At 36.8% G+C, this 12,741-nt stretch overlaps 1 protein-coding gene and 1 long non-coding RNA gene across 2 annotated transcripts in view; both read left to right on the forward strand.

The window, feature by feature from the left end:
• The window catches only part of LOC126416608 (uncharacterized), a 57,810-nt gene extending 55,204 nt beyond the window's left edge, over positions 1 to 2,606 (forward strand). The window contains exon 3 of the long non-coding RNA XR_007575484.1: positions 2,445 to 2,606. This is a non-coding gene — a long non-coding RNA (uncharacterized LOC126416608). The remainder of the gene's footprint in view (positions 1 to 2,444) is intronic.
• A 462-nt stretch (positions 2,607 to 3,068) lies between these two features.
• LOC126417062 (ornithine decarboxylase 1-like) overlaps positions 3,069 to 12,741 on the forward strand; it is a 99,998-nt gene continuing 90,325 nt past the window's right edge. The window contains exons 1-3 of the mRNA XM_050084954.1: positions 3,069 to 3,247; positions 3,385 to 3,481; positions 3,681 to 3,757. Of these exons, the coding sequence (XP_049940911.1) occupies positions 3,158 to 3,247; positions 3,385 to 3,481; positions 3,681 to 3,757 (264 nt within the window). The 5' untranslated portion in view covers positions 3,069 to 3,157. The remainder of the gene's footprint in view (positions 3,248 to 3,384; positions 3,482 to 3,680; positions 3,758 to 12,741) is intronic.

Raw genomic sequence — 12,741 nt, forward strand, 5'->3', positions numbered from 1 at the left:
GAATCACTCAGTAATGTTTGGCAAGTCTCAGCATCAGAGATATGTAGTAAAATCACTATACTCATATCTTCTTTGGTAAGGGAAAAGAATAATTTCATGAGTCTGAGACACAGCAGACAATCAGTTAGTTGGCTGGTTGATTTGGGAGGAGTGGACCAAACAGCTAGGTCATTAGTCCCATCAGATAAGGTAAGGCTGCAGAAGGAAGTTGGTTATACCTTTCAAAGGAATCATTCTGTCATTTGCCTGAAGCAATGTAGGGAAATCATGGAGAATCTAAACCAGGATGGCCAGACATGTGTGTAAACTGTCGTCCTCCCAAATGCAATCTAGTATACTAACTACTGCACCATCCCACTTGGTTGGACAATTAGTTAAATCAAACCTTGTAGAGGATAATTGATTTTTCATTCCCTCTTACCCACTAGAATATGACAAAATTGCTTTTACTTCCATGCTCAATGGGCCATGCCCCTTGATTCTGATGCTCTTAATCAATACTTAACATAAGATCACAGTGGCCACACTATGCAAACATTTTCTTGTGACACATCAAGTGCATGTTTTCACTTAACTGGAAGACTAGTCATCTATGCCCTAGCTCCTGTTACCACACCAACAGCATTTGCATATGGGTTAGATGTACAGTCTGAGGTACTTGCAGTCAAGGTGTTTCCTCTACATAACCAAAACTTATTGGGGCATTGTAATTTCTGTTCCCAATTTCTTAACATTATTAACTGAACAGAAAATTATACTCACTGTAATTAGTACAGTTGCATTATTAAAGCCTATGCTCTCCCTATTTTATAGCTTGTGTCTGTAGGTGTTGATGGATATGTGCGTGTGTGCGAGTGTATACCTGTCCTTTTTTCCCCCTAAGGTAAGTCTTTCCGCTCCCGGGATTGGAATGACTCCTTACCCTCTCCCTTAAAACCCACTTCCTTTCGTCTTCCCCTCTCCTTCCCTCTTTCCTGATGAGGCAACAGTTTGTTGCGAAAGCTTGAATTTTGTGTGTGTGTTTGTGTTTGTTTGTGTGTCTATCGACCTGCCAGCGCTTTCGTTCGGTAAGTCACCTCATCTTTGTTTTTATATATAATTTTTCCCACGTGGAATGTTTCCTTCTATTATATTGATATCACATTTCTAATTGGTGTGATGAATGGCAGCTGGCTATTAATTTAGAAAAATATAAGTTAATGTGGTTGAGTAGGAAAAACAAACTGACAATGTTTGGATACAGCAGTAGTAATGTCTTGCTTGACACACTCATGTGTTTAAATATCTGGGTGTAACATTGAAAAGCATGTGAAGATTGTGGTAGGGAAGGTGCATGGTGAATTTCAGTTTATTGGGAGAATTTTAGGAAAGTATGGTTCATCTGTAAAGGAGACTGCATACAGTATGCTAGTGCAACCTGTTCTTGAGTACTGCTCAAGTGTTTGGATCCACACCAGGTTGGGTTGAAAGAAGACAATGAAGAAATTCAAAGGTGAGCTGCTAGGTTTGTTACCAGTAGGTTCGATCAGCATGAAAGTGTTACAAATATACACTGCGAGCTCAAGTGGGAATTCCTGGAGAGAATAAGACATTAATTTCAAAGAACATTACTGAGATAGTTTAGAGAATTGGCATTTGAAGCTGACTGCAGAACGATCCTACTGCTGCCATCATGCATTTCAGATAGGGACCATGAATATAAGATACAAGAGATTAGGGCTCATACTGAGGTACACAATCACTTTTCCCTCACTCTATCTGCAAGTGGAACAGGAAAGGAAATGACCAGTTGTGATACAGGGTACGCTCTCCCACACATCATACAGTGGCTTGCAGAGTATGTAGATGTAGATGTATCTGAACATTCATCATCAATGCATGCATTGTTTTGCAATATAGGACTATGATAGTGGTCAAAGGCTCCATCTGCTTGAGCTATATGTGATGTGTTATCACCAATTTGACCTTTTACGATATTTAATTCCTTTTCCACAGAATCAATTTGACCGGTTAATTTATCTTGAATCTCATGTTGCCATTTGGGCAGATACTGAATCAACATTTTCCTCATGAAACTAAGTTAGCTCTTGACAGCTTGCACTATGGTATGCTGTTCAGCATGTACCTCTGTGACACTCCAATCTTTCTCTTTCCTTAGCTCTAGTTCAAATTTTTCAATAATTTTATTACCCTATTCTTTTAGAAGTTCCTTTATTTTGCTCTCTGTCTCAGCTGATAGACTTTTTATGCACAATGCTACTTGTTTCACTGTGAGCTTTAGTCTATTTTACTCTAGTTGCCAAGTGTTAAGACTTTCAGACACATTTTTTACCTTTTCAGAAAGGTCCATGATGGTTTCCTGTAAACCTAATATTTCACTATTTATGTGATCCAAATTGGATATTAACACTTCTGTTACATGGTTAACCACTTAATTGTTTCAGGTGCATCAGTTTTATTCAAGCTTGAACTTTGGACTTTGTAGTGAAATAAGAGCTGCAGGCTCTGAAAAAGTTTGCTACCATTAGTAGCAACCTGCAGGAGATGTAGAAAAAGTTCAGCAAGCCATTATCTGGAAAGTGTTACATGTACATACAGACACTGGAGCTCCCATTTCTCAGCTGTGAAAATGGCGATTATTACTCTTAAAGTAAATGTGTGTACACCATTTCCAGTTATTGCAGGTATTATTAACTAAGAACTACAAATGCTTACATAAATATTGGTTAAGGCAGGAGAGAGTAGGCAACCTGAAGCAGATGGAAAAAAAAGTATCAAAATAAATGATGAACAACTTACAAAAATTAAGAGATAATGTTTTGTTGATTTTAACACAATTACTGATATGCATTAAGTTTGTCTTCTTTGGCCATGCATATAAAAGGTCACTTAATTACAGAATCTTAATAACATTTATAATACAAAATAATCGTTTGATATAACCTTTCATACTTCACTAAAAAGAGCACTTGATGTGAATTTTTCATAAAAGTATCAGTCATTCATCTTTTGCATAAAATACTTCTATATCTAATATTTGCTGGCTGTATTTCTTTTTTCCAGTTTATATCATCTAATAAGTTTGCTGAAAACTGGTGTCTGGTTGGTCACAGTTTATCTTGGATACTGCTCATCAGCTGCTCAGAAAATAGATATCATGCAGCTGAGTAATAATGATGAACTTATTCATGTCATGGGTACCAGCACAAATGTTTGGAGCACCATAAAGGACAGTGCAGACTCAGGAGTATGTAGTAAAGTCCACTTAAATTAAATTTATTTTATTGTTCTCCTCACAAATAAACTGCATTCATTTCATATTTCTCTACATTAAACACAATTTACTGACTGCCTAACATTGTCCTACATGTTTTTCCCCCTTAGCTACAGGAGGACCCATTCTGTGTTTGTGATGTTAGTGACATAATAAAGAAACACGAGGAATGGATAGTTAAACTGCCAAGAATCCAGCCATTCAATGGTATGTTTCAGCCAGTTTTTCAATCAGAGAATTGAGTGTTTCTTAGTAAATGTAAAATGTTTCCCCTAAGGATTATATTTTCACACATTGATTAATTTTTGACTACTTTATTTCTCTAAACTCAATATATAAAAATTTTAATAACTTACATTTTTACAATTTTATATGAAATTTTCAACAATCTCTGCTACTTTTACAGCAGTGAAATGCAATGACAGTCTGAATGTGATCAGAGTGCTGGCTGCACTGGGAACTTGCTTTGACTGTGCTTCAGAGGTGAGAGGTTTCATATCATTTAACTCTTGTGAGAGTGCTGTATCAGATATGTTATACTCATCAATAATAACTTCTGTAATTACTGCATTAATAACTCTGTTCACAACCAGAGAACTAGATCTACACTGGACTTACAATACATATGCCAAGAAAGAATAAGTATAAAACTCAGAACTGCTTTTTTACCAAGGAATAAAATTGTACTATAAATTTCCCAAGGAGATTAGACAGATTACTGGAACAAGCAGTGCATTCTGTACAGTAAAGGATGACTTGGATAGCACAGACCAGGAATTAGGTGAAAATGTAAAACAAGTGAAAACAACAACATCAATAGCAGTAGTAATTTACTAATATTAAAAATAAGATAAAACATTTTACTACACACTTTCACTCTATAATGTTTTTATTTTCATTTCTTTCCTTTGAAACCCTTTATCAAAGCTCTGCAGTTGGTATGCTAACACCTTACCATATTTTTGAAATCAATGTCTCACTCATTAGGGGAGGATGCTGACTCAGTTTATCAAGCAAGTGAAAAGAAAGTTACAGTACTGAAACTGGAAACCATGGTGTCAGGTTTTTGATGTCAGCTGTTGGAGTATGAAGTAATGTGTATTTAGTGACTGTAGTGTCTGTGGTGATTGGTATTGAGTAATGAACAAGTAGTGAAGCACTAAATTTTATCTTATGAAATAAATTCTTTGCAATAATATCTAAACAGAACACATTAGAGATAAACTGAATGAGTTTGCATTCAGGAGAATGGAAGCTCCAGTCTCCATTTGACAAACCTGATTTAAGTTTTCCATGGTTTCCCTAAATTACTTTCTTTTTTATGTATTTATTTTCTTGTTTTGGCATCTGAGCAGGACTCATACAGCCATCATAATACATAGAATGGATAAAACATTGAAGGGCAACATACACATTGCATTCAATACATTTGCACAACATCATAAACATAGAATTACAGTCATATCATATTAGAAGTTGAGCTGCTTTTTCATCAAAAAGGCGAATAAAAGGCAATATGTTCTCTGGCCTTTCAAGCAGAGTTGTATCATAACACACGTCGGCAAGCAGCAATCAATGGTGGTCAGATGCTGTAGAAGGTAGCTTGTACTGTTGAATCTGTTTATGCAGCCAAGAAAAGATGTTATTGACTTCCTCTTCTTTGCCACAATGCGAATATAACCAGACCAGTACAGTATAGATGGTTCCTGAACCAGCCACAGTGAATGTGAGGCATCTTATAGTGTTTGTGAGACTTCTGGAGCATTGATTTTTCTTGTACCTGAAGTTAGGAAACAGCACCATGTTCTCTTTTGCATAATCTTATTTAGAGATCAATTCCTATTCTGTGTTCCTTGACTCTCTGATTTTTGGTTTAATAATGTTTCAAAGGTCTGGATCTGATAATTCCATGTGTCTCCCCACCCTGCCACAGACAGCTTATTTGTATAACATGTCTACTGTTTTATTGCAAGGTATGCCAAAGTTCCCTTTTACCCAGCTCTTGGTAACTTGCTGATACCTACTTGTGATCTGTAACATCAGATTCTGATGTCATATGCTATTAAATGATTCGATCTTCCACTGTGCAGATGTCTTGATAGTTTCAGAGGTGATCAGGAGTCAGAAAGGATAATAAGCTCAGCACTCAAGTACCTATTGGCATATTAAAGAGCTCAAAGAACAGCCAAAAGCTCCACTGTCATAATTGTGAGTTTGTTAGTGAGCTGGGATTTCATTCCAATATGGCAGCTGTTATGCCAGTAAGCACAACCACATCCATCTTCATTTTTTGAAGCGTAGGTGTAGATGAATCTTGTATTCTTATTTTTGGAGAGATACTCCATCAAACTGCATTTATCTGGATAACTACAGCCAAAGTCAATGTCAAAAACAACTTGTGGTTCCAATACACAGGTGCAGTAGTCTGTTTCAGAGCAGAGTAATTATTGTGCAGACATGCTTCATTTGGGAAATTGACTAGTATCCGTGTATGCAGTAATAAGAGGAGTAAGACTTTGTTGAGCTATTATCTGGATGCATAACACAATCCTTGTAAGGTATAGATGTCATGTACTAAATGGTCTTGTGCAAAATTGTGACTGTTTGAATAAAAATTTCATATGTAGGTATTCATGACATAGATGTAGGGGAGGGTTATTTACTTCAACCAAACATCTACATCTAAATCTATGATGTATGCCACAAGCCACCTCATAGTGCATGACGAAGGGTATTTTTGTTACCACTAAATGATCACCCCCCTTCCCTCTTCTACTCGTAATGTGGGAAGATTGATTATCAGTAAGCCTCTGTATTAGCTCTAATTTCTTGAATATTCCTGCTTCTGCTCCTATAGTTTCATGAATTCCGATAGGTGGCAGTGCTATATGTAGTCTTGAAAATGGCATCTGTAGTGAAGGTGCATTGCAAGCAGAGAGCTGTCATTGTAGTTCCTTTGATGAAAAACCAGACCATTTAAGATATTAGTAGGTGCTTGCAGAAAGTCTACAGAGAGCTAGAAGTGAAAAAAAGCACAGTAAGTCATTGAGCGAGGCGTCTGACATCATCACAAAGAGGTCATGCAAACTGATCCATTTTCCTGTGTGCTGGCTGGCTGCACACAGATGTGACTCCTGCAGTGGAATTCAGTGTGTTTGTCACCCATAAAATGCAAACAAACTTCTCTTTTTCTGTGATAATGCAAGGCCTCACAAAATTCTGAAATGTGTGAAATCTTATGGGACTTATCACACAATTCTGCACAACTGAGAGGAGCTCATAAAACTTTATTGGACTGTTCTTCCTCATACACCCTACAGTTCAGACCTTGCATTTTCCAGCTTCCATCTCTTTGGCCAATTGAAGGATGCGCTCCACAGTAAGCAGTACATGGAAAGGTTTTTGATGCAACAGTGTATTGGCTCTATTGTTGCCCAGTAGAATTGTACCTTCATGGCATATAGGCCCTCCCAGTAAGGTGGGTAGAGCTGGCGCATTGACAGAGATCGTGTTGAAAACAGATGTTTTGTAGCCTAAAGAGTGGGAAATAATATGGTGTATTGGAATTTTGAATAAAACCAACCTGCTTTCACAAAAAAAGTGTGTTTCATTACTTATTGAATGCTCCTCATAGTTGTAAAGTAGTGGATTGCTTTTCCTTTGTGTGCACAATATATTGCATTTATTTATGTTTAAGGCCAATTACCAGAGCCCGCACCATTCATAAATCTTTTTCAGGTCTTCTGTAAATCGATACTGCCTTCTGGCATCACTGTTTTCTTATAGGCAACTGTATCATCTGCAAACAATCTTAAAGGGCTTCTGAAACTTCCTTCTAGATAATTTATCTACATTGTAAACAGTAGAAGTCCTATCACACTTCCTTTTGGTACTCTGTAAATTACCTTTACATCTATTGATTTCCTTCTGTTAAGAGTAATGTCTTGAGTTCTACCTGTAGGGGTGTCTTGTACCCAATTCCAAATCTGGTCCAATACTCTGTGAGTTTTTTTTCTTTTTTTTTTTCATTAATTAAACAGCTTTGCTGGATGGGGTCAAATGCCTTCTTGAAGTCAAGGAACATGGCATTAGCCTGAGTGCTGAGTCTACAGTGCTGCAGTACTATGAAGTTTGGTGAAGAGTAGAACTGAAGACTTGCTGAGTGGTATATCAAAACCATTTTTAACCAAACCACTTTTCACCAAACCACTTTTCACCATTTACGTGTGTAGGCTAGACATAGCTTGATCTGTATACAGCAGGCCGCTAAGATAGGCACCATTTGTTTAATATATACACAGGTCATAAGCATATTGTAAAACTGTTAGTGCTTTTTGTGACAGACTACTACTTGTCATCTTCAGCCCTGCATAATGATTTCCACTTCTTACTACCTGTGATCAATTGGAATGTAAGTTGTAAACCCCTCTCATATGTAAAAAGTATTAGAGTACTCTTCTGACAACAATGACAATACATATGTTTACATGTCGAAGCTTGTAGTTATATGACAAGAGAAATACATTCAGTTTAACAATTCAAATTTTGGTACTTATCTGGTTGGTGCACCTATCTGCTTCTACCTCCTCCAGCTGTTTTCAAAAGTTTGGTGGTGGGTCATTTAATTATTAAACTGGACAAAAGGTGTTTTCCATTTGACCTATCAGTCACAGTTTAAAAAAAACACAGTTTGTTGTGCAGCATTGCCAAGTGTCAGCACATAACAGGCTATTATATTCCTCGACTGATGTCTCTCTCTGACCAACTAAACAAAGCACTTTATCCTTCTTTGTACACAAAAACAGATGCTTTTTTATATGTGGTAATGCCACATTTACTAGTCAGTTCAACAATTTTATTTTAGTAACTTTGAATTTTGGAATTATATGATTGTTTGGTTAGTTGTATTTAGTTTTAATAAAGCAGATAACCGAAAACATATGAACAATTGACATTTTTATGTCTTTAATTTGGTCATTTATTGATCTTTGAACTGATGTATAATAGAGGTGATTTAGAAATATAAACACTGTTGTGCAAAAATGCCTTTAGTTTGCATGCACCAATAAACATTTAAATAAAGTTAGAACCCATTCTACGTTTCCTTTGAACATAAATGCAAAAATTGTAGAGAAATTATCCCACAGAGATATGGCATTTTCTATTGTGTGATTAAATTGGTTTAATTATAATGTGGATTATGTCTCCTTGCACTGACAAAGTTGTTAGTGTTTTTTTGTATACCTCTTTTGCCTAAATTTGGAAATTTAGTCATTATGTAAAAAAAAAAAAAAAAAAGAAAAGGAAAGGTGTGGTATCAATCTCTTCATCTATGATAAAGGAGATTTTTCCAAAGGCTTGTTTCATTATAACAAGGATAAGTTTGCTCACAAAGCTGTTAGGAATATATTGCCACTGCATTTTGGCAGCAAGCATCAATAAGGTGACATTATAATGTGTTGTTTATGTCAGTAAAAACTGCAGTGACATATCCATTGAGATTGATACTTATCTGAATATCATTTACTAATTTTATTACTGTTCTGTTCATGCAAAGTCCTCTCCAAAAAACCAAAATTTATTTTGAGGAATAAGTTGTGTTGGTCATACCAACTCTCAAGTCTATTTTTCTACTTCCTTTCCAGCATTTTTTGTACACAGCTCAGAACTGTTACGGTCTATATGAGGTTGCTTCATTAGGTAGTTTATTGTGTTTTCATATTGACACTATTTGCAATTCTGAATTTTTATTTTTGCATAGATCCACAGCCTCAATGTGTTTTGAGAATGAAAAAATCTCCCAAGTGGGCTGTATTCTACAGCCTGCTTGGATCATGTTTTCATTCTCAAAACTATTTGTGATGTGTTCCATTTGAGGATAATAGTTCCTTTACTCCAAGTGTTATTAAAAATGCTACAAAGATGGTTCCTTTCTTTCTGTGCTAAAGAAGGGAGTACATAGTAATTTATACCATCAGTTCATGAGGCACAACTTTTTCCAGATAAGAGGACTGTGTTGAGTTTCATAACAGTAAAGCTTTCGTTCAGGAAATAGTTTCCTGCCTCATCAATGTATTGTTCAACTGGGTCTGATGCCAAATGTTTCAAGAAGTGATCCACTAACTTGTTTAGAAGCACTGGTGTACTATTGTTGCTCCAGGTTCTATGTACATGTTTAATTTGTTGCCAGATGGTAAAGCTTGGTATGTCTTCATTAAGACTGTTTATCTATGCAGATTTCTTCTTATTTTTGAATAGTCACTTTACTTTCACATGAAATCAATTGGAGTTTATGTAATTTTCTTCTGAAGCGTGCCTTCTGCATAATTACATTGCTTCCTTTCATTCCAGCAATCAGGACTGATGGCCTTTGCAGTATGGTCCCTTCAACCCCCACAAACCAACCAACCATTCCAGCAATTATTGCATTTCTCATCCCACCATACTGAAATGTTTTGGTTTTTGGAAGAATGGCTTTATTTTGTGCAATAGATACCATTGCAGCTTCTTCAACAGAAGACATAAAATTCATGTAGTCTGTTCTTGTTTTTCCACATTCTGGAAATGTCTGTATCTTTTCTCAAAGCATATTAGTGCACTTGTTCCAGTCTACTTTTTGACTATTCCACTTGCAGGCTGGCTGTATTAAACCATGTATCATCCCTATGTAACACCTGAGAATGGTGGGAAGGTGATCAGATCCAGGAGGTTCTGTAATTATCTCCCATGTGACACCTAATGTATATATACAGTGCTCAGTTGTTGGTTCAGTGCAGTTATCCTCATTGGGGAACCATAATTGAAAATGATTACATTATCTTCATTGAAAATCTCTGCTATCATTTTACCAACACTGTTTTCTTGATCTGAGCCCCAAGTGGGGTGATGAGCATTATAATTGCCTAATATTATCTGTATAACTGGATAGATCAGAAATCTACTGGTTAAGTGGCAGCAGGCGAACACACTTATAAAAATATTAAAGTTTGCCAGCCTTTAGAGCCAGTGGCTTCTTTTTCTGGCAGGAGGTTTGAAGGGGAAGGAAGAGGAGTGAAGATAAAGGACTGGTGACATTTAGGAAAAGAGGTCTCAGGCACAGAACCCTATATCAAGGGAGACTTAAAGGAAACAATGATAAGGAAAGACTGAATTCTACTCTACACATCCAACCCTCCTCTCTTACAATGATGAATTCCGTCACATATTGCATCTATTCCTTTTGAAAATATGATCTTGCACTATCCTAACAAAGGTTCTACATTCCGTTTCTTGAAATATGCTTGTCCCTGGAAGTTATTCCCAATGCCCTAACGTTGAAAGTCCCTATCTGTGGATGTAATCCTGCTCTACAATCAGTCTTTCCTTCTCATCCTGCACAGTTAGTCTCCTCTGACCTGAGGTTCTGGGCATCTTTTCTGAACTTAACCCCTTTTTTGTACACCTCATCAGTCCTTTTCCTTTGCCGCTATTCCTTCCCCTTCAACCTTTCTGCCAAAGGAAGGAACCATTGGCTCTAAAAGACTGCAAACTTTAATAGCGTTTTACATGCCTTTCCTGCCACCACTTGGTGAGTAAATTTTTTATCCATCCAGTTACAATATAAACTGTAAATTGTCATTACATTTATTTCATTGCTGTTCGAATACTGTGTAGCTGCAGCAGCTTGAAATGGTATCTTTTGTCTCTCATATCACTGAATTTTATACAGTTATCCCTTTGTTTATGAGAAGTGCACTCTGCCCATATTTACCATTTCTGACACCCTCAATCTCATTAAACGCAGGAAACAGAAATGGTTCATTCGGCAGCAACTATGTTTCAGATATCTGGTTGGGGTGTAAGAAATGTAGGAAGCTGTGTTTGTTTCTTTTAATGGAATGAGCATTCCAGCATCCTATATTCTTAACGTATCCTGTCATGTTTGAGATCCAGGCTCAGTAGTAATTCTGTGATGAATTCTTTTATGTCATTGTTGTTTGATTCTGCATGTGGCCTACTGTCTAACTTCTTACTACATTTATTACCATATTGTATGCTATATTCTTAACGTATCCTGCCATGTTTGAGATCCAGGCTCAGTAGTAATTATGTGATGAACTCTTTTAGTCAGTGTTGTTTGATTCTGCATATGGGCTACTGTTTAACTTCTTACTACATTTATTACTATACTGTAAATTGTTTTGATTAAGCCATTCTGAATTTCTAAGCCATCTTGAAGCTACTGGTGCTGTGGTGGATATGGGTTGTTTCCCATCAGAATTATATGAACTCTGTTTGGCATCCATTGTCTGGTACTGAATGTTCTCTTCATATGCAGTTCTCTGCAGCACTGTTACTGTTTCTGTCTGGGCACTATTTGCTTCATTATTGCATCTTGACTTGTTAAAAATGTGACGTCTTTCACTGGTATATGTAGCTGACATTGGTAAAACATGTGGTGTCTGTTGTAGCAGCTGACTCACTTCATTATTGCCTCTTGGATTATTACAACTGTGATGCCTTTGACTTGTATATGTAGCTGACATCAGTAAAACATTGTATCTGTTGAAGGGGCTGACTTGTGGAAAAATTGTTCGTTTCATTTTGTGGTTCGTGGTGTCCATATGCATCAGGTGACTAGCTGCACATGGCTGAAAGTGAACAAATGTCTGAGAAGGCACCAAGTTCCCCATGACTGTGCCTACATACATTATGAAATTTGCTTCTGAAGCCATTGAAAGGTCATGAAAAAGGCCAGAGGATATTTTTTCTTATTTAGTTCCAATAGAACTTGTTTATGTGGTGATACTTTGCTTACCCTACAGAGATTCCTCACTGAAGCCCACATAAGCATTTGTTAAATACCTGTAGTCAGAAAAATGGTTCATTATTATCTTATACACTGCCATATCAAAAATTTTTCAGAACACAGGAAGGAGGAAGATGAGTATATTGCTTGTGTTGTGTGTGTGTGTGTGTGTGTGTGTGTGTGTGTGTGTGTGTGTAACAAGGCCTTGGCACTTAGTTTGAAATACCATCACTGATCATAGCCACAGGAGTTGTTGGTTTTCAGTTATTTAATGCTTTTGTGGTCTCTTCAGCAGTTGATTTAGTAAGATTGAAGTATGCTGGTGGAGTATGCAGTACCTATCTCAGTAAATGCAACAGATCTGAATTACTAACTGCTCTCATTAACACAACAGATCTTAGTTGGGGCAAGTTATTTTAAATGCACAAACTTTGGTACATTCATCACTCAGTAGCTGTCATTTTATGGTTGCAGCTCAACAATGGTGTGTTACTGACCTATGGTTATCTGGAAAAGTTTGCACAGTTCAGTGTTCTCTGCCCTGCACTGACCTCATCAGATTGTTCTTCTCTTTTCTGCATTTTCATGGATTGGAAGTTTGTGGCTGAAAATAGTTGATAGTTATGATTATTGTAAGATTTTTGAATTAAACAATGGAAACTCCAGGTTAGGACAGAAC

The sequence above is a fragment of the Schistocerca serialis genome, chromosome 8 (assembly GCF_023864345.2).
Source record: "Schistocerca serialis cubense isolate TAMUIC-IGC-003099 chromosome 8, iqSchSeri2.2, whole genome shotgun sequence".
NCBI lineage: Eukaryota > Metazoa > Arthropoda > Insecta > Orthoptera > Acrididae > Schistocerca > Schistocerca serialis.